The sequence below is a fragment of the Ctenocephalides felis genome, unplaced genomic scaffold (genome assembly GCF_003426905.1).
Source record: "Ctenocephalides felis isolate EL2017-DRISC unplaced genomic scaffold, ASM342690v1 CF-g0.4_SCAFFOLD_00845, whole genome shotgun sequence".
NCBI classification, from domain to species: Eukaryota; Metazoa; Arthropoda; class Insecta; order Siphonaptera; family Pulicidae; genus Ctenocephalides; species Ctenocephalides felis.
This window is the reverse complement of record NW_020536999.1, coordinates 4,857,946-4,885,905: the sequence shown is the minus strand read 5'-3', so window position 1 is coordinate 4,885,905 and position 27,960 is coordinate 4,857,946. Positions and strand designations below refer to the sequence as shown.

The 27,960-nt window shown below is 29.0% G+C and overlaps 1 protein-coding gene across 1 annotated transcript; it reads right to left on the bottom strand.

Moving 5' to 3' along the window:
• LOC113370640 (fizzy-related protein homolog) lies at window positions 1-27,960 on the bottom strand. Its single transcript, XM_026611333.1, has 9 exons — window positions 27,900-27,960; window positions 24,805-25,034; window positions 8,030-8,263; window positions 7,777-7,911; window positions 5,744-5,858; window positions 2,870-3,004; window positions 2,545-2,733; window positions 1,985-2,094; window positions 1-177 (listed from the first exon to the last, which is right to left on the bottom strand). The coding sequence occupies exons 1-9, from the start codon at window positions 27,958-27,960 to the stop codon at window positions 1-3; spliced, it is 1,386 nt and encodes a 461-aa protein (XP_026467118.1).

The window sequence follows — 27,960 nt, the reverse complement described above, 5'->3', positions numbered from 1 at the left end:
TTACCGTATGCTAGTGAATAGATTTAGTACAGATTTATTCTCTTTTTGACTTCTGGCTTTGGAAAATACGTTCCAAAATCTTAATGTTTCATCCCCAGCACCAGTGACGATGGCTTCACCATCAGGACTTAAGGCTAAATACAGGACTCGATAGGAGTGTCCTGTTAATTTGGCAACCTGGGAAAAAAATATCATTAGAGAAAAATATTAAAAAAAATCTACTTTTATATATGAAATAACTTAAGGCAAAATGCTGGAACTTCCCGTACCGTAATATTAAAATTTATACTTTTATATAGGATATAACTTAAGGCAAATTGCTGGAACTTCCCGTACCGTGACGAAATGTTCGAGGAATAAAAATAATCTACGATTTATAAGTGCTTTTTAAATTGGGCGACGAGCGTATTCTACGAACAACTTATGTGAATGTTTACAAAAAAATGTTCATTTTTTCGTAAAATTTGATTTTTTTGATAATTTTTTCGATTTTTTAGAATTCCTGGAAAAAAATCCATTTTTTTTTTATTTTGTGGGAATTGGAAAATATCCGATTTTTTTTAAATTTCCAAATATTTTCAATTTTTTGTATGTTTTTTCGTATTTCGTTTTTTTTAATTTTGATATTTTTCGAAATTGTTCAAAATGTAGATTTATTTCAAAATCATTAGGAATTTAGAAAATTTGAATTTTTTTCAATCTTCATAAATTTTTTGATAATTTAGATTTTTTTTTAAATTTTCAAAATTACGAAATTTTTTTGTAAAAGCATCTTTTGCACACTGTCTACACAAGCAAAACGTTTTTTGAATTAATCTAATCGGATGTTTCCTTCTCTCAAAAACTGCATGACCATTTTCACATCCTTTGCGCTCTATTTCTCTGAAACGGCTAGACATGCCTTTTGCAAAAACGCTTTGCGATCGAGTACGACTCGAATGTTTTTTCAATAATACAAATCGGTTATTCAATAGTGTCGAGGACATTTTGTTTGAACCATATAAATGAACTTTAAATATAGAAATCTTGGTACGGAACCCAAAAAAAGACTCAAAATATGAACACATTATTATAATCTTTATAAAACATCTGATAATTTGATGTGCATATGTCTAATGATGAACATTTTTGACCGCCAAATAACATTTTTTTATGTTTTTAATTGAGAGTCCATAACCGCTGGACCTGTCTTTCCAAAAATTTAAACAGTTCTTCGTTTAGCCAATACAAATAAAATATTTTTTGAATTATTGAAATCGGACGCTCCGTTCTCTCAAAAACTGAAATAGTATTTTTGGCTCTTTTTCCCCCGTATCTTCGAAACGGCTAGACCTGCCTTTATCAAAAACTAATCAGCACGTCTCCTTATCAATACCAATCGAATGTTTTTTGAATCAATAAAATCGGTTGAACCGTGTTCCCGAAATCGTCGACGAAAATTTGCATGCAAACACAAATACACATACGCACACATGCGCCATTTTTATCCAAGGTATGCCAAAATGTTCAGAAACCTTTGAAACGTGAAGATATATTACCCTAAGGGAAATTAATATTAAAATACTTTACTACTTACTTTAATAAGACTTATAAATGGGACAAAAAAGACAGTTAAAAAGTAGTCCGTATAATTTGAGAAAAATGATATGAGAAGAACAATGATATATTGATAATCAAACAAATGATATATCATTAATTGCATATTTTAAGTGCAGAAAGAATGATCTTTTTTTCTCAAACTGATTTCTTCTGTCTTCATAACCGATCAATTTTTCATGGAATTTTCTTTCAAAATCAGTCTTGGTCTTAGCTTCTGAAAAAGCTTAAGTTTATCCACTTAAACATTTTCAAAAGAATTCCTAGATTTTGGCGACGGAATATCTCCACGTATTACCAAGGGGAAGGAGGAGAATAATATTCCTTATGGCTAAATAACAAATTTGCCGGGGCCAGCTGGTATATATATCTTCTATTTATAGTTTACCTGAGTTAAACTAGGATATTTCCAAACCAGTATTTGATTCTGGCTATATCCGTGTGTTGAAACTAACTCCGAGCTATGTTTTGACCACGCGAGGTTGCACACTTGAGATCCTAATAAAAAAATTGATTATTATCTGTATATTAATATATATATACATATATATATATATATATATATATATACTCGTATATATATAAATTTATAAATCAATCATCAATTTTCCAAATTGTACAAAGACGATTTGCTGAATCCTGTTTCATTACTATGGATATAAACAGCATTAACAAAAGAAATGATAACTCTTTACTTTGCAAAAGTGATCAAGTAATATTTAATGATGTCTCTGAATTCATTTTCGCATAATAAAACTAATTTCGAGCATGTGAACTCAACTAAAACAAAAACATGGCATTTTGATAGTATTCAGTATAATTTAGTACCATAATGTACGGAAGTTGGAGCGTAATATGGCCTTGCCATAACATTTGTGTGTTGGAAGGCAGTTAAATGCATTAATTTATTTTTCTGGGCTAAAATATGTATAAATTATTTATTATTACCTGTATCTACACACTGCATGGGTTGTCCAGTCAACGTGTTCCAAAATCTGATACACCTATCAGCAGTTCCACCTCCGCTGGCCAAAAGTCCATGATGGTGAGGTGACCAGGCGATTGCCTTAACAGCAGCCACATGTTCTGCATACGTTTGTACAGGACTCGAGGAGTTTATTGAATTTGCATTGCCACCTGGGTAATAGACAGATAATAGAATCTTAGGTCGATACGAGTAATCAAAGTTAAGTCTATCAACATCCACTTGACGACCTGTGTGTACCATCGAAAGAATATTTTATATTTACTTATCGCTTATCAACTTTCTTACTTGATGTCGTATGGTGACTCCAAACGTGTAATCTGTTATCGTTTCCACCTGATGCCAAATATTGTCCATCGGGAGACCATTTTAGACCACAAACTTCTTGTCTGTGACCTGCAAGTCTTCGTTCGGGCACTACACCTAAAAAATAATTAAAACTAAGTATAAAACTCATATTATTAGGGAAAAAACTTTACTTTGTCTTAGAAGTATATTAAAAGTTTTAATATAGGTCTAAAAATAAGACAAAGTAAAGTTTCAAAACCAAGTAGTAAGAGTTAACTTCGGAATGTTAAAAATATATAGAACCATTTGTTAATATTTTTTTAAAAATAAAACAAGATTCCTCGAGAGGTTTTAACTTTTGAACCAATTTTTATTTTCTTCATAAAATACAAACATACCCTAAATTTCCATCCTCTTACAACAAATCCCTTATTTCGCAAAATTCATTAAAAAATACATCATTTTTTATCCCGCTTTCAGTCAGTGAACCTTTTTAACTGATCAAGATTTCTTTGGGCTTATCAGAACATTTTTATATTTTACATAAAAACAAATATATTTTATTGAATTTTTTATCACCAACCCCTATTTTTTAAAGCCATTTTAGCAATTCAATCATTTTGTATCCGGCGTTCAGTCATTGAGTATTTTTGACATAATTTTAGTTCAGATTTTAGAGCTTGAAGAAAAAAGCTTAAATTTTTCTTTAAAATACAATTTAACTTTTACCTTTTTTAAATTTTGTGGTCAACTATTTTTTTTTTTATTTTATTAATGCGGAATTGACAAAATATATACAACTCTTTTTACTTCAAAATATTTATTTTTATCAAGGGTTGTCCACCCCTAACATTTTTTTTTAAATTTTTTGACCAAATTTTCTTTATTTGAATTTTCTATAATTTAAAATTGAAAAATACATAGAACTCTCTTTACTTCAAAAAATTATTTATTTTTATCAAGGGTAAGGCACTCCTATTCTTTTAATTTTGGAATCTATTTTTTTTTAGTTTTAATTTGATCTTTATTTGACATAATTTTAATTAAGATTTTTTTGAGTATATGAAAATATTTAAATGTTACTTTAAAAAAACAATTTTTATCAAGTGTTGTCCACCACTATTTTTTAACTTCCCGTAGGGTAAGTTATTGTAATCGTCCAAAAATCGAAATTAGGAATTTTTGCATATCTTCACGTTTCAGAGGTTTCTGAACATTTTGGCATACCTTAGAAAAAATGGATGTGTGTGTATGTATGAATACAATTTTTGTCCACGTTTTCGGGTGCACGGATCAACCGATTTGAATGGTTCAAAAAACATTTGATGCCTATTAATAGGAGATGTGCTGATTAGTTTTTGGCAAAGGCAGGTCCATCCGTTACGGAGATACGGAGCAAAAGCAGATCGAGCCGTTTCGGAGCAAATTGTAAACCCATGTTACTGCTGCTGGACATCAGAATTGGAACTTTTGATAGGAAGCCCATAGCTCTAACCACTGATACGGGGGAAAGGACATATTTAACTTTTATTATTTGGCTTTATTAGAAGGCAACCCAACGGTTTTCTCAACACTTCTTGATGAATTTATTATTCTAATAATTTTAAGAAATTGGTTAAATTTGAATCGTCTGAGGCGGGTATCGAACCTGGAACTTTTGATTGAAAGCCCATAGCTGTAACCACTAATACATGGGTAAATGTGCAAAAAATGGTAGTTTTTAAGAGAACTTGGCAACCGATTTGAATGATGCGAAAATTTTCTGATTGTGTTGACGAAATGTTTGCTTTTGGGAAAAAGATTTTTTTTAATATCGAAAATAATTCGGATTTTAATTTTAATTCTGGCTAAAGTTCTAAAGCTCACTTATATACTTTAAATAAATAATTTTAACTTTGCAAATCTATATAGTTCTTAATAAATATTAGGCAATGTCCTTCATTTTAAATCCGAATGTAATAATCTATATGAAAACATTTAATATTCCTTGAATTCAAAAAACTTTAGACTTGTGTTGACGAAATGATTGTTTTTGGGAAAAGATTTTTTTTGGATATCGAAAATAATTCAGATTTTAATTTGAATTCTGGCTAAAGTTCTAAAGCTCATTTATATACTTTAGATAAATAATTTTAACTTTGCAATTCAGTTTATATAGTTCTTAATAAATATTAGACGACGTACCTTCATTTTGAATCCGATTGATTAAGTTTTGTTTATTTACTGTTTGTTTATTTACATTATTTATAATAATCTATTTGAAAACATTTAAAATTCCTCGAACATTTCATTACGGTACGGAAAGTTCCAGCAATTTACCTTGAGGTACAATACCCTAAATTTTCATTTTCTTACTACAAATTCCGTATTCCATAAAATTCATTATAAACTACATATTTTTTTATCCCGTTTCCCAGTCAGTGAACTTTTTTAACAGATAAAGATTTTTTTAATTCTTCAAAACGCTTATATTTTAAAAACAATTTAATTTAATTTAATCAAGGGCTGTTCACCCCCAACGCTTTTTTAGATCGGCCGATCCCTCAGTCTGGTCAATTATCGTTTTTTGTGATAATTCTTACATATAAATAACATTTTCACATTATGTAGAAATTATACATAAAAGTTAATTTACGTAGAAAATGTCAGTAAGAAAATTTCAAGTTGAAATTTCTTGAAAGTCTTGTTTTAGAGCGTTGAAATTTTCAACTCTCTCTAATCTAAAACAAGACTTTTCCTGTATGAATCTCTTAGAAATCGATGCTGATTGAGATGTTTCACCCAATGATGCTTCTACAAGATATTCATTCTACTGCCTTTCCAGCAGTTTATAATTTTTATTATATATTTTTTATAATTTTCAATCAAACTTACTCGGTGTCCTCGTATCTCGTTGTAAAATCAGCCTATCACGGCTGCCCGAAGACAAAAGATCACCATTCCATGCTAAGGCACCAACTCTCGCACTATGTCCATGCAATTTGTTAACCTGCAAGATCGATAAACAATAATTAATAATAAATAAATGTCGAGTTTAAAATATTTTATTGTTTTTGTATCTGTTTTTATCTTATCACATTATTAGGCGTAGCCAAAATATTTCTGGCATGCATCAACAAGTCGAAATTTGATATTTTCATGTTTTTACGTTAGGACAGATAGTGATTAAAAAAATATTAACAAAAAATTTAATACGTATTTAAATTCCCGAAGGATATGTTCATGTTTTCGGGATAAAATCTGATTTACTATTTTTTTTAATATTTTCAAGTCATTCTGAATCGAATATGACCAAAGTTTGTAAAAGCAGATTTTTGAGCTTTCAACGACGTTTTTTCAAAAACGGCTGAACCGATTTAGAAAATTTAAAAGCCATTCGATGTAACTCCATAAGGACTAACGTTTATCAGTTTTGCGCAAAGATCAGCCGTGACGTTTCTTGGTAATTTGCAGAAAAGTGTAAAATTATTTGTCCATGATTTAGCTCACAATTTTTATTGTATTTTAAAAAATTGAAAAATTGTTCGAAAGATATTAGTTGGAATTCGTGCTGATTAGATTTTGGCAAAGATTCAGAAGTTCGGACGTATGTTGTCAATACACTGCTCCTCAACGGCTCTTCCAATTTAGATAAATCATTTTAGAGCGTGTCATCGCACATGCAATAGTGGTTCTGGACAGAAAAATATAGTAATCATGCAGAAACAAATAGAAAAATTTTAAAAAAACCAACTCATTATTGCTTGACAGATGAGATAAGAATTGTCAAAATGTTAATTACCGATTCTACCGTAAAATAGACCAATGTTATGGCAAGGCTATGTTACGTAGCACTTTTCATACAAAATGGTACTAAATACTGTCTAAATGCCATGTACTTGCTGTTTGATCAAGTACATAAAATACAACATCACTCTTATGTCATGATGCCACATCAGATAGATGCAGTTATTATAAGATGGTGCGTTCGTGCGTTTTCTAGGTTAGGTTTTCTTTCTAAAATGCGTGTTTACACAGCAACCACATGGCATTTTTACAGTGTTTAGTACCATTTTGTATGACATGCGTCCATTTTTTCTAAGGTATGCCAAAATGTTCAGAAACCTTTAGAACGTTAAGATATGCAAAAATGTTCATTTTCGATTTTTCGCGATTACTATAACTTACCTTACGGGAAGAATTGAATTATCAGAGAAAAAAATGTAATTTGGAAATTATCATTCCCAAAAACAAACTAAAATATTCCAGAGATTAAAGTATTGAAAATAAATAATTAATTGCATTTAATTTGACAATTGATAATATCAATATCAGTATCATAAATGAATATATCTGATATTTGTTGAATTCTAATTAAGAAAAATGCAATACCCGATATATTAGTACTACAAGAATACCCGATATATTAGTACTACAAGAAAGCGATTAAGATAAGGCAGAGATTAAAATATTGAATAATGAACAGATCTGCCGGGCCGTTTCTTCGTAACTATTTCTTATTTAAAACTTAATTTTAAACTTTATTTTATTGATATTGATGAACCTTTGTCGGAAGATAGATTTTGCAGTCTGAAATTTATTAGGTTCAATTATAAAAAATCCATCAAAGTTTGAAATTTCTGCTTTTCGTACATAGCTACTGATTGCAGTATATTTTTAGAACGCAAGATGAATGAAATGAAATTTGTTAGAACAATAAATTCAATGTATACAATTGCAGATATTATGAGTACGTTTGAAAGACATCGATTCGAAATATTATTTTTAAAATAAACAGTTGAACTAGTTTTGGCTGAATCTCAATTCTTATTGATTAAGTTAATGTCGTATAAGCATCTAGAAGTTCATGCAACTTGCTTTAAAAGCTCAAGACAAAATGCCACTTACAACTAGTTCTATTATCTCACCTGTTTGTTGGCCGCAACGTCCCAAACCGTTACGTAACCGTGATGTGTCCCAACAGCCACCAAATTTCCTCTCTCATTCCACGACACAGATGTAACTGCATTGCCATCAGAGCTTAAGTCACATAAACGAGTCACCTAGATAAAAAAAAAATCAAAATCACCATTTCATCCAATACTACCTGGTTATCATTTATCTCAAGGTTATCATTTATCTTATGATTATAATCTATCTCATGGTTATCATTTATCTTACCTGGCTGGTGCAGGCGCTCCATAAATAAACGCAGCTCCCCAATCCGACACTGAGGACGTTTAGGGCTGACCAGTCTACCAGGTTCAGATAGAAGTCGTCCTGTAATTCTGGTGCGTCCAGGACTTTGAAAGGGATCTTCGAGATCTTTCTGGTCGCCTTGCAGGGCGATCGGAGCAGGCGTTGCGATTTGGCACTGACTGGCGATAGGGAATAGGGTGCTGCTCCTGGTACATCCTGGGAAAAGAAAAATTTTTAGAACTTCCTGTTTCATGAAGAAATAATTGGATTCTAAATTACTAAAATTTGTGATAAAAATGTAAATAAGAAAAAAATTAAATACAGTAGAACCCCGACTATCCGAATCGCCGATTATCCGAATCGCCGATTATCCGAATCGCCGATTATCCGAATCACTTTCAGAAAAAAAATTGTCCAAAAAAAGTCTAAGTGCGCTATTATTCTTCCACCAGCAAATCCAGTGTAGGCACATTGTTTGTTTTGATTTGACGGAGATGTTTACAAAACTAGCTGTAAGTGGAATTCTGTCTTAAGGCAATTAAGGCATCGTGCCTTAAGGCAAATTGCTGAAACTTCCCGTACCAAGAATTATTATTTTTTAAAAAACGATTAACATTTTTGAAAAAAATTTACTTTAAAAAAAATAAGATTTTTGAGAAACTATAAATTGAAAAAAATAAGATTTTTGAGAAACTATAAATTGGACAAAAAATTACTTTTTTTTGAAAAAAAATTTTTTTAAACCATTTTTTTCAAGGTCGATCGTTTCCAAGCAGTTTAATTTAAAAAAATTTTGTTTTAATTTTTTTTTTTTGAAAAAAATTTTTTTTTTCTTTATTTTGACATATTGTGGAAGATCTGAACTTTTTTTTCAAAGCAATCGTATTGCTTTAACTGCATAGGGACAAAATATAAAGCGCGTAAGCGCCGCGTCGCTGTCTAACGCATAAGCATTGGTACGGAACCCATAGGAATGTTAACAAAATGTATACTTATTGTTAAAATATCTGATAATTTGATGTGCATATATCTAATGATCATTTTTGACCACCAAAAGGCTCATTTTTTTACTTTTTCCTCCATACCTCCGAAACCGCTAGACCTACCTTCATGAAAATTTTATCGATTCTTCATCTTGTCAATACAAGTGAAATGTTTTTTGAATTATTCAAATCGGTTGATCCGTGTTCCCGAAATCGTCGATGAAAATTTGTATCCGCACATACATACACACACGTACATACATACATGCATACACACACACACACACACACATACATCCATTTTTTCTAAGGTATGCCAAAATATTCAGAAACCTCTGAAACGTAAAGATATATAAAAATTTTCATTTTTGATTTTTTTGCGATTACTATAACTTGCCCTACGGGAAGTTAATTAGCATTTTTATTTCTAAACTTGTACATAAGTACATTTTATTTATATTTAAAACATTTGAAAATGTCCTGTTTCTTTCATTTAATTCAATAAAATAATAGTGCAATATCAAAACGTAACTTTTTTTCTCTCCAATGGCAATTTTTAAAAAAAACTCTGATTATCCGAATGGGTCCCGGTCCCCATTAATTCTGATAATTGGAGTTCTACTGTAAGGTCATAAGAATATAATTATTTTTCTAAAAAATAAATTTTTGTTTGATAATTTTGTTAGATTTAGGAAAATGTAAAATTTTTGATGAGGCCACAAAATAATGTTGAAATATTTCTTTTTAACTTCTTATTGATGCGGCCACAAAATAACGTTGAAATATTTCTTTTTAATTCTTATTGTAGTTACCGCAAAAAAAAAATGGAAAATGAACATTTTTATATATACAAGATACAAATTTTCGTCGAAGATTTTGGGAACACGGATCAACCGATTTCAATGATTTAAAAAACATTCGATTACAATTCAGATTTGAGAGAACGGAGCGTCAAATTTGAATGATTCAGAAAACATTTTATTTATTTTGAGAAAATGAAGAGCTAAGTAAAAATTTACAGTAGAACTCCAATTATCCGAATTAATGGGGACCGGGATAATCAAATATTCGGATAATCGGAGTTTTTTTTTAAAAATTGCCATTGGAGAGAAAAAAGTTACGTTTTGATATTGCACTATTTTTTTATTGAATTAAATGAAAGAAACATGACATTTTCACATGTTTTAAATATAAATAAAATGTACTTATGTACAAGTTTAGAAATAAAAAATCATTGTTTTGTAAACATCTCCGTCAATGTAAGCTGTTTTAACTGTAACTTAGACTTTTTTTGGACAATTTTTTTTCTGAAAGTGATTCGTATAATCGGCGATTCGGATAGCCGGAGTTCGGATAATTGGAGTTCTACTGTATTTAGATTTCTATAGGTTCCGTACCAAGATTTATGATGTTTAACCATCAGACAGTGACGCGGCGCTTATGCGCTTGCGAAAATTTTAATTTTTCGGTACGGGAAGTTCCAGCAATTTGCGATGGTTAAATTTGAATTTATATAATTTTAAATAAGTTTAGCCACAATATTTCAAATCAATTATTAAATAGTGGTTCATGGCATCGTGCCTTAAGGAAAATTGCTGGAACTTACCGTACCATAATAAAATATTCAAAAAATAAAATTTAGGTAAAAAAAAATTTGATTTTTTTTCCCAAACGCAATCATTTCGTCAACACAAACAGAAAGAATTTTTGAATCATTCAAATCGAACGCTTAGTTCTCTCAAAAACTGCCATTTTTTTCACATTCAGCTCCGTATCTCCAAAACGGCTGGACGTGCCTTTGCCAAAAACTGATCATCAGATCTCCCCATCATTTTAAATTGAGTGTTTTTTGAATCATTCAAATCGGAAGCTCCGTTCTTTCAAAAAACTCGATTACTATTTTCTGCACTCTTTGCTCCGTATCTCCAAAACGGCTAAACCTGCCTTTGCCAAAAAACTAATCAGCACATCTCCCTATCAATAGGAATCGAATGTTTTTTGAATCAATCAAATCGGTTGATCCGTGCGCCCGAAATCGTGGACGAAAAATTGTATCCATACACACATCCATTTTTTCTGAGGTATGCCAAAATGTTCAGAAACCTCTGAAACGTGAAGATATGTAAAAATTTTCAATAATGATTTTTGGACAATTACAATAACATACCCTATTGGAAGTTAAAAAAATGGTTTGAAGATTTTATGAGTGTATGTAAAATTTAATTTTATTTATTAAAATGTGTGAAATTTTTGAAAACAGTGCAAAAAAATTTGATATATGTTCCTTTTAATTTGTATAACTTTACCTAAATTTAGCAACAAACTTAGAGTTTAAATAAAATTAAAATATCAAATATACCATCGAGCCTAATACAAAGAATGTCGTTAAGAATTCTTATGGTAATTTTGGAACGTTTAACCCAAAGGGCACGAGCCCTTGTTTCCGTTTTCTTAATAATTTGCATAAAAATGCATATTCATATATATATTTATATATATATATATATATATATATATATATATATATATTCATATATATATATATATATATATATATATAACGGTTTACCTCGTCTACAACTACTCTAGTTCAGTTGTTGAATTAATATAATTTCGACTCATTGTGTTTTTAATTGGGTTAGGCTGAAACGTATCAATTATCATAATTTAATAATAAATTATATTCTTGCTATTCTGTTAGTTTCAACAATACATTGTGTATTGTTTTGAAATCTAAAGCCGTGTTCACATGAAAAATCTTTAGAACCTTAAATTATGTCTCTCAATATAAAAGTTTGATAAATTGATAAAATGGAAAATTGTAAGAATCGGGTAATATTTTGAGTGGAATGTTAAATATTATCTGACAATTATTATACAAAACTTTAATTTTTTTAACTAAACCTTTTTTCATAGGCCTATAATATTTTAAGGTGTTCGGTTTGACTATAAACTCTATTCAAAATTTCATAAAAAAAAATCAGAAGAGTAAATCTGAGGTTCTCTATCATGAGTGTAAATTTGTCGTCGTGGAATCAAAAGTGTGTTTTGTAAAAGTACAAAAACAAGATTTGTGAAAAATTTTAAAATCAGAATATATATACTTATAAATTTTCTCGAATAAAGTTTGTGGACGAAATATTGTTTATTCACAAATTATGCAAACACAAGTGTTATCATATGTCTGAACGACGATAATATGTCATGTTAAAACAAACACTAGTTTGGTAATAATATTTGTATACATTGTTGTTAAATATATATATATATATATATATATATATATATATATATATATATATATATATATATATATATAGATATATATATATATATATATATAATTATAATGAACAAGATCAAATTAGATCTGGACTTAAAAAAAGCCTTATACTTCGAGCACTCAACAAAAACAATTATTAACTTTCCGAAGGAGAAGTTTGTTTTCATAAAAAAAATCCGATTCGCTAACTTTATGTTTTCTCGACGTTTCAAGCCATTCTGAATCGAATGAGACCAAATTTGAAAAAAATATGTTAGTGCGTGTGTGAATAGACTGTTTACCGTAAATCGACTTTTACTCGAAAACGGCTGGGCCGATTTAAAAAATTTAAAAGCCAATCGTGCGACTATCGTCCGAGCCGTTTCTTTACGATCGTGGTCACCAATTTAGGAAATTTATGTACTTATAAAATTTACCAAATTGGTGTAAAATATTTATATTATAAATCAATAAAAAAAAATTGACGGATATGTCATCACAACAAAAGCATAAATATACAGCTTCAGAATAATAAAAGTATTGACGTTCAATACAAACGAAGGCCATTGAAACACTCTAATTGTTACAACAATGAAAATGGAAAATTCAAGGCCTCCCAAGGTTGGAAATAATAATATACACATGTATATATATTATCCTTATCACAAACAACAACAATAAACCTTGGCCTGGATTTCTCTTTTAATAATATGTTGCATAGATGCTTTAATATTATTGTCAAATGGATTTAATAACAATTACTATTACTGAATATTAAACCAATAATAAAAAAGTCATAAAGTCGCTTAATAATAATAAAAACTATGAATTTAATTTTAAAGTGTAGCGCACTTCATTTACAATGTATGAATATGGAAACAACTTCACACAGCTCACAGCCAATCAGACAGCTGTTAGAAAGAGACAGAAATATATCTATCTAATAACTAGTGGTGCATGGCATCGTGACTTAAGGCAAATTGCTAGAACTTCCCGTAGCAAAAATTATTTTTTTAAAAAAAAAATTCAATTTTCTTTTAGAAAAAAAATCGATTTTTTTAAATTTATATAATTTTTCACATTTTAGGAAAAATGTGTTTTTTATACTTTCAAATATTTTGGTAATTTTGAACTTTTTTTCAAAGCAATCGAAGTAGAAAAGAAATATACAAGCGCGTAGGCACCACGTCGCAGTATTACAGATAAACATTGATACGGAACCCAGGAATTAGTGAACAAAATTTGTTTAAAAAATCCATAAAATATCTGATAATTTGATGTGCATATGTCTAATGATCGTTTTTGTCCGCCAAATGACAATTTTTTCACATTTTTTATCGGATCTCCGCAACCGCTAGACCTGCCTTCCCAAAAAATTCATTACTTCTTCATTTCGTCAATACAAATAAAATGCTTTATGAATCATACAAATCAAACGCTCAGTTCTCTCAAAAACTGGATTTGTATTTTCTGCATTCTTCGCTCTGTATCTCCGAAACGGCTAGACCTGCCTTTGACAAAAACTAATCAGCACGTCTCTTTATTAGTAGGATTCGAATGTTTTTTTTAATTATTCTAATCGGTTGATCCGTGTACTCGAAATCGTCGATAAATATTCTTATCCGCACACATACAGACGCACATACATTCATTTTTTCTAATATATGTCAAAATGTTCAGAAACCTTTGAAACGTAAAGATATATAAACATTTTCATTTTCGATATTTTTGCGATTACTCTACGGAAAGTTAATAATTTCTAAATTAAATCTGCCTAAATATCAAATCTCTTTAGAAATATTCAGTTCCTGTAATCCATTTTTCCTTCAATTTTTGCAATGTTTCTCAGTTATGTAATCAAAATGCAAACTGTAAAAAAATCGTAGAATAATAATTACACAAGCATCACCGTTCGTTTCATAACTACTTGCAATAAACTACAATATATAAATTATGAGGAAGCTATAAAACGCTCTAATTGCAATTATAACTGGACCGTTGAAATATTTTTTTATTATTATTAGAAAAATTTATGCAATTCTGAGATTATTATTATATCTGTTAGCTGTTATTTGAAATAATTCACATTCATTCTTTTATCGCATTTTTATAAACATTCCTTATTTACAGTTTTATCTTTTGTATGAGAATTCTACCTATGAGAGGATTTCCGATATCTTTTGCTTCCGCATTTTATTTCATAGACTGCATATAATGGTAATGAAGAAAGTTATAATAGAAATAATTAAGGAAGAGATAGAAAATGATTATTTTATATAAAATTTCCAAGTCACAAACTCCTCCGAAACGACTTTACCGATTTTTAGCAAATTTTATATTCGTATTCAGTAGATCTGAAAATCAGCTACTATGTATTATTTATACCTCTAAGTGATATGGGTTGTTTACCTTCAAATATTTTTTTAATTTTTAGACTAATTTTTTTGTTTATATTTTTTTATAATGTGGCTTTAGAATATACATAACACACTAAATTTTGACTTTTTCATCGCCAACCCCTATTTTTTTCTAGCCATCTTAGCAATTCAATCATTTTTCATTCATTGTCATTGAATATTTTTGAAATAATTTTAGTTCAGATTTTTTATCTTAAAGAAAAAGCTTAAATCTTACGTTAAAAAACAATGAATTTTTATTAGGGGTTGTCCAAACCTAATATTTTTTTTTTAATTTTGAAGTTAATTTTCTTTATTGTAATTTTTTAAATGTAGAATTTAAAGACACATACAGCTCTTTTTACTTTAAAATTCAATTTATTTTCATGAAGGGTTGTTCGCTCCCACAAGTTTGAATTTTTGCTTTCCTTCCACAAGTATCTATTTTATAATATTTATTTATTTATTTTACAAGCCGTCGATATAATAATCTTATAATAAGGCTCAAGTCAATATTTTGCAAATTTAATATAGTTTAATTATATTTATTACTTATTTATTTATTATTTAATTTATTTACTATAAACTTATTTATGTTTAGTTAATTTTAATTATTTCTAAATATAACTAGTTTGTTTGTTGCAAGTATTTTTTCAAAAATTTAATAAGTATTTTAATAAGCTTCACAATACTTTTACAATATAATTATTTTGTTTAACAAATTCTAGGTTTTTTGTTAGCTGCTCTCTTAGTTAGTTATTTTTAACCTAAACATTTTATATTAAAAATATTTTTCATGGCAGACCAATGTTCACCGGTTCAGCTAGTATATATACATATATATATATATATATATATATATATATCTTTTTATCAGCGTTATCAGTCTTCATAAGTAAAAAACAAAAATCCATTTCTACAATGATAAAAAGTAAGGCGATTGCCTTATCATCTTGATACTTTGACATAAATACATTTGAAATATCTCGGTAAGAATATATATAATTTCACACAAAATTGTATATATATATATATATATATATATATATATATATATATGTATATATACAAATATGTCCTAACAAATTAGTGCCTCATTAAGCTGACGTCCGAGAAAGTCTAGCCAAGACTAGTAATGACTTAAATAATTAAAATTTACTAATTGCATATATATTTGAAACATATTTCAAATTACATAAAATTCTGGATATAAAAATATTATACTATTATTACTTTCATATTTTGTTCAAGTAATTTAAGACATTTTATAATAATAAATAAAATGCAAGTGCATATTTCAATTCAGATATTTGTCATAGATGTAAAATAAATGTATTTCTGATTCACATTGCTGATTTTTTTATAATATATATATATATATATATATATATATATGTGTGTGTGTATGTATGATTGAGGTATTTGAAAGTCCGAATGCGGTTTTGTATAAGTTATTTCTATGCAAATGCATTTAAGAAAACTGTTAGACTGCATTAGATGCCACAATTGCATTTTGCATTACAAGGTTGATCTAAATATTTAAACTATTACATTTATTATATATATATATATATATATATATATATATATATATGTATTACAAATATTTATTACAAATGCCATGATTTTAATATACATGACAAGGTTGGATATTTAATGTTTCGAAACGAGAAAACTCATGTATTTTATTCAATTAATGAGAAATTAACAGTTTAAGACAATTGTTAACCTTTACATGATAATATTGAAACTTAATATATAATGCATTTTTAATAACAATATTTATTACAACTGTTAAGTAATTTAACATCTAGTAAAAATAATAAATAATAACATAAATTTAAATAAATAAGAGTACAAAGGATAGAATTTACATTAAAATGATATCCGTAGTATGATTAAAATAAAATAGAATTAATAAATAAAATAAATTTCTGAATAATAAAATGATACTAGAAAAGCAATAAAGTGGAATAAAAACAAAAAGCGACAGATATATAACGCAATTTAAAAAAAAATGTTTTTATCAAATATTTATTCTAATGTCAGCAACGAAGACAAAAACTTTTGCACTGTCCTGTTAATTCTAATAAAAAAACACGGCTCGACCGATCTCGCAAAACTAATCTACGCCAGTTTTCACCAACAAATGTTCTTAAAATTTAAAAAAATTGGTGCATCTGTTTTAGGGTTGAATACATATTTCAGATTAACAAATTATTTTTTTTTTAATTTCAGATTAATAATTTATTTATTTATTTACTCAGTTGAAAATATTTTTTTAAATTGTCATAAAACAACGTTTCGGAACTAGATACGTTTCATCATTACTGGTATCATTACCTTTTTGTCAAAAGCGCGGAATTAATATTTGAAAATGTGACTTCAATTTTCAAATAACAATTCTATTTATTATATATCTTATATATAAAGTTCTTCTGTACTGGTGTATAATTTGATACTTCTCCTAAACGGTTATTCGAATTTTGATAAATATTTTTGAAGTTTGTTAAGGGAAATTTTGAAGATGATTATAAAAATATAATAATATTGTTGAAATAAATGCAAAAGATTGCAAAAAACGATATGTCGTTGTTAGACATTAAAAACATTTGAACTGTCATCTACTAAAAATGTCAATTCACTTGAAATTTGAAATTAGCTGAAATTATGAGCGTAGATAATATTAGAATATAATATACAAGAAAAATGTCATGTCTACATTATTATTGCCGAAAAGCAGCTGAGATGTGCCAGAAATTAAATTAATATAAAATACAATGGACAGTATATATTGGCAGATGAAGTTATATAATTCAGTTTAATAAATAACGCAACAAGTCCAAAATTGCATATACACTATTTTGTTAAACTTATGCATGTCACATTTTGGTTTACTTTACTAAGTTATTTAAAAAGACAAAAAAATATTTCTACTTGTAAAAAATGATTTAGAATTTTGTATCATGTGTCAAAAATTCATTTGTTTGGCATTGGATATGGAATATTTAGCAAGTTGATCCTAGATTGAAGAGTGCACTTATGAACTAGATTTTACAAATTAATTCACCTAAGATTTGAACATAAACAATAATGTTTAGTAAATTATTAGTAAGAAAAACGTACTTTAGAAATTATAATTGCCAAAAAGCAACTGATATATCGTACGGGATTATAAAAATTATAGACTAAATTATTGAAGCAATTATGTTGTGTGGTGAAATCAAGTGTGATATTGTTCTTTTACCGCAGACACTATATTATTTTTTTCTGATTTTTTTATACTGATTATGCTAAGACCATAAATGAGACACAAAGGCAGGACATCAAATAGGATATTAAAAAATATGAGATTGAATATAAAAAAGTTTTGAATTTTTGAATTATAGACGAGGGTACAGGACAACGTCTGTCGGGTCATCTAGTATATATATATATATATATATATATATATATATATAAATGCAATCTCGTAAGAATTGGAAATGTATGTAAATCGGGCGTGAATAGAAAAACAGTTAAACTGTTTCTACAATTTGTTCAAATTATTCATGTGCATACATTACATGCCACTTTTCATGGACAATGCTTGTTCTTGAACAAATTTATGTATATATATATATATATATATATATACATATATACAAATTACAGACTCGGAAAGTTTGTTACAAGGAGTGCAGCATAATATTCATTAAATTAACTAATATTCGTTGCACTCAGGCAAAAATTCTACTGATTATTGAAGTAAAACTTCTTTAGGCGGGATATGGGTGTAAAAATTTCTTTAGGCTACACGGGTGTAAATCCGTACAAATGCAACGAAAACGCCAACGTGAAGTTGAACACTACGACGCCGTAAGCGCTGATGTCGCGAGTATCCACTCCCGTCATGTCATGCGTAAGTCGAGCGCTAAACCCTATTATATATGAACTTGCATTAATTGAATCACGTTTTTTACAAAAGAAGAGGTTGCCGTATTATGTCCTCATGGAATAAGACTTTTCTTAGAGAATAAATGTGTCATGGAATATAATAAATTTATATTGAATTGAAAGTCTCGTTGAAGACAAAATAATATCTACTGCCACGGATATTTATGTAGGTTGCCGTGCGACAGATCAACAATCATACATTCGTCAGCAGTTTCACAAAAATCGGTTATTGATACCGGGGGTTTGCCGTATGAAATAATTTTAGTTCTGAATAAATTTTACATTATAACAACTAATATTGATGTAAGTGATGGCTTAGCTAATGGTTGTGTAAGAAAATTAGTGTACATAGAACGTGGCGATAATGATGAACTTCTACGTTTATGGTTTGAATTTCCTGGTAAGATAGGTAACAAAATTAGGAAGAAAGCTGTACATCATATTCAAACTCTTAATATCAGTAGAACAGCTGTGCCGATAGAAATAAAATCATATTTGCCAAAAGAAATCATTTTCTTTAATGCCATTAATTCTTGCTGGAGATTTCAATGTCAATTTTCGTTCAGAAGAATCTCAACCATTAATTGATTTTTTTAATAATAAATTTAATTTAACAATGAATAATTCTCCATTTGAATCAACCACAAGATATGGCACGACTATTGATGCAGTTTTCTCCAGAAATGTACATAGTTTACAAAGCAAAATTTATGTCTCTCATTTCAGTTATCACAAACCTATTATATCATATATGAAATATGATAGCAATTAATCTATCGCTGTTGTTTTAAACTGTGTTATTGATGTTATGTGATTATTAATATATGATTTTTAAAATTCAAATATGATGTTTTTTATTTTTATCTTAATTGCCTACTCATACAATATTAAAAGTTTTACTTCAATCGCATGTGATCCTTACGCGCACTCTTTTTTATATATATTTATATATATTTATATATATTTATATATATATATATATATATATATATATATATATATAATTTAATTCTATTTGCACAAATGTCGGCACAGTAGCCGCCATATGGCCAAAAGTTTGTCTTTCGAATAAAAAGCGATCTCATTCTAAAGACGCTTCTGGTTTTTTGGTCAGAATAAAAATGCATGCTAATGATTTCGGTAAACTTTGTCGAGAAATGTAAAAAAAAGATTTTGACTTTTTTTTTTGGAAAAGTTCAAAAAAATTAACACCTCTTCTTTAGATGCATGCAGCGGGAAATAAAATTTAAACTTGATATTTAAAAATTTATAAAAATGAGATAAGATATAAATTAGCAGAAAGAGAAGTTACATTTAAAATCTTAAAGAATTTAGAATTAAAAATAATTAGACATACGTCAATGAACTGCATAAATTGAAATCTTGAATTAAAACATAAAACTGTATTGACAATAGAAATGCAGCAGAAAAATATTGAAATTGTATTCCTGAAGAACTAGAAATTGAAATAATAATAAAAAAGGAGAAGGAAAAAAATTGAAAACTTTTTAAAATTTGGAATTTTGAACAAGTAGGGTACCAAGCTTTTCGTGTATTATAGTCTCTCATCCCTTGATCAATATCATTTTCTGTATGATTTAATTTTTAACTTCCCGAAGGAGAAGTTTATGTTTTCATAGAAAAATCCGACTGGCTAATATCATGTTTTCTCGACGTTTCAAGCCATTCTGAATCGAATAAGACCGAATTTGGAAAAAGTATGTGTGTGTGTGTGTCTGTGTTGGAACAGATTTTTTGCCGTAAATCGACGTTTTCTCGAAAACGGCTGGACCGATTTTAAAAGTTTCAAAGCCATTTAATGTATGTATCTCGATGAAGACTATCGTTTGTGCGACGATCGGTCAAACCGTTTCTTTGTAATTTGGAATAAAGTGTTAAACTTTTCGTCCAGTTTAAGCTCACACTACCAAATTCGTTTTTAAGAAATCAAAAACTGTTCGAAAGATATTAGTTGGAAATGATTAGTTTTAGGTGAAAATCTACCGGGCCGTTTTCTTGTAATTAACTATTGAAAAAAAATTAAGCCAATTTTTATAGAATTTTTGTAGGCAATGTATATCATGGTCTTATAGAACTTACTAAAATATTACGGCCTTACGACAAGTAGTTTAATTTTAAAAATTCAAAGTTTGAGAAAATTGGTCGTTTTTTTTTGACGTTTGTTAAAATAAAATTAGATGATTTACTTGGTATAACGATAGAGTACTTGGTCTTAATTCTACATACTAAACCATTAAAGTCCTACAGAAACTGGTTCAATTAATAACTATTGATTTTTTAAAATTTGCTTTTAGAAAATACTCCGAGTTAACGTCTTCGTTCGCTTTCAATTGTGTGTCATAAATCCACTCGGAATACTTTTACTCGCTCATAAATTAATGTATTTTTTATTGATTAAGTCGATTATTTACACATATCGGGAAGTTCATGTAACTTGCCTGAAGAAAAAATACTAATACCAACTAGTTATTTTTGAGAACACAATCATCATCTTCCAAATTCTAGATTCAATTGGCTTGACCAATCATTCTAAATATTAATAGAAGTCTTCAGTGTTCGAATAATTCCTGCACTTTTCATGGTCATCGTCCAAGAATCCGGAACAGTGTTGGAAAGAATATAAAATAACAGTCCATTTATGATTGGAAGATAATAAATAATAAACGTACCTACGTGATAATGAGAAAAGTCAACGAATGGGCGAATGGATGGTAAAAGTTGATTCAGACAATACTTCTTCATAGTGCATTAGTACATGCAGGTACCGTTATCAGAAATATATATATATATATATATATATTATATATATATATATATATTTTATATAAAAATGGAGCTCTCTATCAAATGATTCGGTAAAATTTGAAAACGGCTAAACCGATTTGGCCGGTCTTAGTCGTGAAAAATTCGTTCCAATCAGTAGGTTGTCGGAAAGGTGAGAAATTATTTCAAAATCGCGTAGGAACTGTACGTTTTTAATTTAAACATTTTTGTAGAAGAGTAATATGAATAAAACAATGGACGGTGGCTAATACGTCAAATGTCCAAGGTTTTTAACAGATGATATTCAATTACGTTTAATAGGATGTTTTAGGTGAATATTATTTAATTATGATTAAATTGTAGTAGGTAGTTTTGTTTGTAGTTTTATTTATATACAAAAACGTTAGTAAACGGGCCGCAAGTGTTACTAGAGACTCAAAATATCAACTTTTTTGAAATGTTAATATGAAAATGCACTTTTTGGCATATTTTTCTCAAACACGGTGCTCTGAAAGATCTCATTTGTATAATTATATACTCATTGGTATTTATAAAACATTTTCTAGGTTATATTATTTTTTATTTATGTTATTTGAATTCAGAACCTAAATTTGGTATCGATCAAATGGACATTTTATCGAAAAACATTTTCCCAGTTAAAATTTCCCAGAATTTATCGAAGAATAGATAGTAATATATGAAGGTCCGGGGTTAAAAAGGTCCGATGTGTCAAAAACCAGTAAAGTTAAGCATTGTTTAACAAAGATATTTAAAAGTAGAGGCAAAAAGATGTATAACCAGGTATAACCTTGATTATAGCTGGTTATTATTAATCCATAATAAAAGTATTTTCTTCCGTTGGTAGTTTTTTAGCATTAGTTAAAAATGTAATTATTTTATAAAATACCTTTAAAATTAAAATAAGACATAAAACCCGTTTGCCACCTGGCCATTCCAAGTTACTCTGTCTATGGGGTAAAAAGGTCTATAGATAACAAATTTTTGAAAGACAGCAAAAAAGCACATTTTTATAATGATGAAGTAGCTGGCAGTTTTACTGAATGTAGTCAGATAATTGTTCGTTTGAAATGTGCTATTTATTGTGTTATAATTGGTTGAATTTTTATAATATAATTAATATTTGCTCAAAGTCAAATTGAGCCTTTGTGCCTCGCCCTGCTCTACATATATACTTTTTATGGAATATACTTTAATTCATCGAATGTTACTTGAAACTTTTCAAAAAGCATGTCAAAACAGAAATACTTAATTCACTTTCAATCTCTCCTTGCAGAAATTTGAAAATTTTGTATAAGCTCAGTAGTATTATTTACATTTATATTCAAAATGCAGAATCCAAAAAAAATCTGATAAGCTTGAAACGTAATCAATAAGTCGAAAGACCAAAAAAGACTTGGATTGAATGAATTATACCATGTTTTCTATAGAAAGTGTATACAACTTCCAGTTTGATTGTATTGACAGAATATAGACAAACTAATGGGATTTATTGTTTTTATAATACCTCATTGTATATAGCATTCACACAACACATCCTTATACACTTAAAGTATTAATATTTTTGATTCTGTAGAGATTGTTTAGAATATACCTTACTTAGCAAAACAACGTTTGCCGGGTCAGCTAGTATATATATATATATATATATATATATATATATACCTATATTCTAGTACAGTAGAACCTCGATTAACCGGACCTCGGTTATACGGATTCGCAATTATCCGGACATAATCGCGTCGGAACTTGCATATTCTGATGTGCATATATACATTAATACATTCTCTGTTTTGACGTGCATATATACATTTTTAAAGGGTGGTGTTATCCCTTAAAGATAAAATAAATATTATATAATCATTAAAAAGGCGAAATCGGCTGTAAGTTAGCTGATAGGTATGGTGTAGGTACAGTAAGTACATCAACTATAAGCGATACTATTAAAAGAATGCCGCTTCAATTTTGTCGTACACTTGCAAGTTAGATAGTGAAGAGGGAAGTGAAAATAGGAAAATGGTCAAGAGACCGAAAAATGAACTCTTAGAAGAAGCTCTATATTGTTGGTCTTTACAAAAACGATCAACAAATTATTTGTAAGCAGCTTTTCTTCTTCATTGATACTTTACATACCACCTGAATATTTTACCTCATGATTAATAGAATATGTATAATGAAATCTAATAGTAAGTGTTAATTTTCTAATAAACATCGATTTTTGTTGATATCTATGTATGCATTTGTTATTTTTGATATAGTCCAGTCATTTGGTGCAAAAAAAGGCTGTTGCCGGTACAGTACTCCGGGAATTCTGAAAATTGGCAATCTCATAGATTTCGAGGTGCTCTTTACGAAAATCAACTTTGCCACCTCAAATTTGAACGGCAAGTGGCCGCCATATTGGAAAAATGGCGTCAAACAACAGCTTTTTTAAAATATCTCCTTTCTGGCTGATTCTGCGATAAAAGTATCTATGTACGAATTAAACTAGATAAAATTTCCTACAATTCCTTAGAAAACCGTTTTTTTTGTAAAATTGATAGTTTGAGAGTACGGCCGCCTCAAAGTCTTTGCTGCTCTCGCCGTAGTATCAAATCTCTCCATATATGACAGCACTTCGAACTTGAACACATTCTCTCTAATACTTAATATTTTCAATGTTAAATTAAGCGAATAAGATCTAGAAATAAAATAATTCAAATATTTTTCGTTTTTTTTGCTAATTTTTTAACACTTCAATGGCAAAGTAGCTATAGGTATACTTATAGCTTAAGTAGCACCTTATAGCTTCAAGTAGCTTGAAGCGTTAAAAAATCACCAAAAAAACAGAAAAATATTTGAATTATTTTATTTCAAGATCTTATTCGCTTAATTTAACGTTGAAAATATTTATTTATTAGAAGGAATGTGGTCAAGTTCAAAGTGCTGTCATGTATGGACAGATTTGATACTACGGCGAGAGCAGCAAAGACTTTGAGGCGGCCGTACTCTCAAACTATCAATTTTACAGAAAAACGGTTTTCCAAAAAATTGTAGAAAATTTTCTCTAGTTTAATTCGTACTTAGATACTTTTATCGTGGAATAAGCCAGAAAGGAGATATTTTAAAAAAGCTGTTTTTTGACGCCATTTTTTTAATATGGCGGCAACTTGCCGTTCAAATTTGAGGTGGCAAAGTTGATTTTCGTAAAGAGCACCTCAAAATCTATAAGATTACCAATTTTCAGAATTCTCGGAGTACTGTACCGGCAAAACGACCAAATGACTGGACTAATAAACAAAACATTATTCTTCATAATTTGGATTATCCGGATGCCTATCGACAACAATTAGTCCGGATAAACGAGGTTCTACTGTATATATCTATCCATTATCCTACCTGTTTCTGTGGCGACCGATACCGGAACAGCGGCGGCCCGCAGGGCGCTCCTCCTATGCCGTTGGCTACTCCTGCTCCGTTCGCTGCTCCGATATTGTTGGCGTTGTTCTGCGCCGCCGACGACGACGTCCTGTCGTCGCAGCCGTCGTACGACATTCGGACGTCGTCGATGTCGGCGTCTAAGAGTTCGTTGCGCAGCAGGCAGCCGTAAGCCAGGCCGTCTCTGCTTCCTGATAATGGAACAATAGTAATTGAGAAATTAATAAAAATGATCTTAAAAAAGAGTGTTAACAAACTTATTTGCTACTGTACAAGATGGCATCTAAGTAAAAATTAATACATCATTAAACAATATTGAATCATGTTTATTAGTAATTTGGTAATACTCGTGATGCACACATTTATTAGTGTCGTCAATCATTATACACATTTATATAATGATAAATTATAAATTATATATTTATAATAGCATTAAAAATATGTATAATATTCAAAAACAATAATGTAATCAAAGTCATACTTCAAATATGACATGATCGGTTTGTCATTGTAATTAGCATTTAGGACTTGAACATTCATTAGAGAAATGAAGTAATTGCTGATTAATAAATTCTTTAATATTTGTTCACACAGTGGATTATGTTAAACAACGCCTAAGCAAATATTGTTTTCGCAACTTCACTCATCATATAACAATTGTGTTTGAAGAACTTCATGTAATTAAAAATTAACACACATTCATTGACTGCTTGTATTTTTTTACTTTTTCGCTGACGATATAATCTCATTCTTTGAACATCTGTAGTATCTGTCTTGCCTATAAAAGTATTTTCCATTTCAATAACTTCAACTACAAAAACTACGAATAATATAGAAATTATTTCTAATCAATAAACTTACGTTTAGTACACGGCACAAATGTTTAATTTGTTTTATTATTTTCAAGGAACAGGGTAAAATATTCTTCTGATTCAGGCATTTTTTATTAAATCACCATTTGTACTACGATGTAACTTTGAATTGCTTATTTATCTATGCCGATTTCCTTGTTGATATCGGTTCGCATACAACGACAGATCTCTATTTACATACACGACGACTAATCACAATCGACCCGTATAGAAATGATATCATCGAAAGCGAATGACGAATCATTAGCACTCGACTATTATCTTATCTACCGTAACGCACTTCCGTTGCATTTGTACGGATTTACACCCTAGTCGCGCCTAAAGAAATTTTACTTCAAAATATAATGGACAATAACAAAAATAGACATATAGTGTGAAATCAAATAAAACCCGTATATAAAACTTTGGATGCTATTTATTATATATATAAAAAATCTTATTTTATATATATATATAAATTTTATAAGTTATATGCGGGTGAAGAACACTAAAGAATTATATTGTCAAACCATTAACCGCATTTATTTTTCAAATGGATAATAAAAGATTGCTGAAACCTCAAAAAGTTTATAAATGATTGTATTTTATTGAAATTTGATAGAATAATCACATTTGCCACCATAAAATACATTTATGTGTATGAAAATAAAAATTGATAACATTTTACGTAAAAATATCTATATTTCAGTTGCCTGGAACAAACAATATTGTTAAAAGCTTCAAACTTCAAAAAAACTAGTGGTGTATGGCATCGTGCCTTAAGGCAAATTGCTAGAATTTCGAGGAATGAAAATAAACAATAATTGTTTTAAATAATTTCAAATAGATTATTTATTAAAAATACATACTGTAAATTTATAAGTGCTTACTATAGGGCAACCAACGTATTCCACAAACAACTTATGTGAATGCTCACAACAATATTGTTTTTTTTTTTTTTTAATTTGATTTTTTTGATAAATTTGATTTTTTTGATAATTTAGAAATTTTTTGATAATTAAGAAATTTTTTCAAAATTTTAAAATTTTTTTCGAAGTTTAAATTTTTTTGGAATTAAAAAAAACTTTTTTTAATATTTTGAGAATTTAGAAATTTTTGAAAATATTCCATTTTTAAAATTTTCGAAATATTGTCAAATTTTTGTAAGAAATCAATTTTTTAGAATTAAGTTTTTTTTTGAAAATGATGAAAAACTTCGAAAATTTGAATTTTTTGAAACTTTGAATTTTTTTTGAAAATTTTGATTTTTTTTTAATTTTCAAATTTACTTAATTTTCTGTAAATGCAATTTTTGCATACCATCAACTCAAGCAAAATGTTTTTGGAATTAATCTAATCGAATGATCCGTTCTCTCATAAACTGCACAACCGTTTTTACACCCTTTGCGCTCCATACCTCCGAAATGGCAAAATTGCCTTTCGGATTCGGAAATTGCGATCGTGTACGAACTGAATGATTTTTCAAAAACAAATCGGTTATTCCATACTATCGAGGACATTTGTTTGAACCATATGAATGAACTTCAAAATCAAAAATCTTTGTACGGAACCCAAAAAAATTTACACAAAATGTGTACACAATATTAAAATCTCTATAAATATATGATAATTTGATGTACATATATCCATACATATATCATGAACATTTTTGACCGCCAAATGGCAATTTTTTAACTTATTTTTATTGAGAGTCCATAACCGCTGGACCTGCCTTCCCAAAAAAAACACACACACACACACACACATCCATCCATTTTTTCTAAGGCATATACAAATTTTCATTTTCGATTTTTTTGCGATTACTATAACTTGCCCTATGAGAAGTTAAAAAATGTCTAAATGACGGTCGTGCAGACAAAATGCCATAACAACTGAAAATGACAAAATGTCATAATATATAGTAACAATAAAAATAAAAAGTGCCAATGTCAATAATTAGAAATCAAAAGTAAAACTTGCGAATTAAAATCAATGAGAAATCATTCCCCTCGAGAGGCCAATAAACTGCTGAAGTTCTTTTACGAGATATGAAGAATAGGATTGAATATTTCTTTATCTTAATCAGGCTCTCAGTGACTGATCGCCCTGCCTGGTCTGCCTGACCACTAAGCATAAAAATTAATATAATAAAGAACAGAACAATATTGTACCCAATTATCTGTACCATCACTATTTATATATCACCGGCACGCGACCATCGCAAAGGACTTTGCCCTTTGGGAGGAATAGATTGAGATAGAGTCAT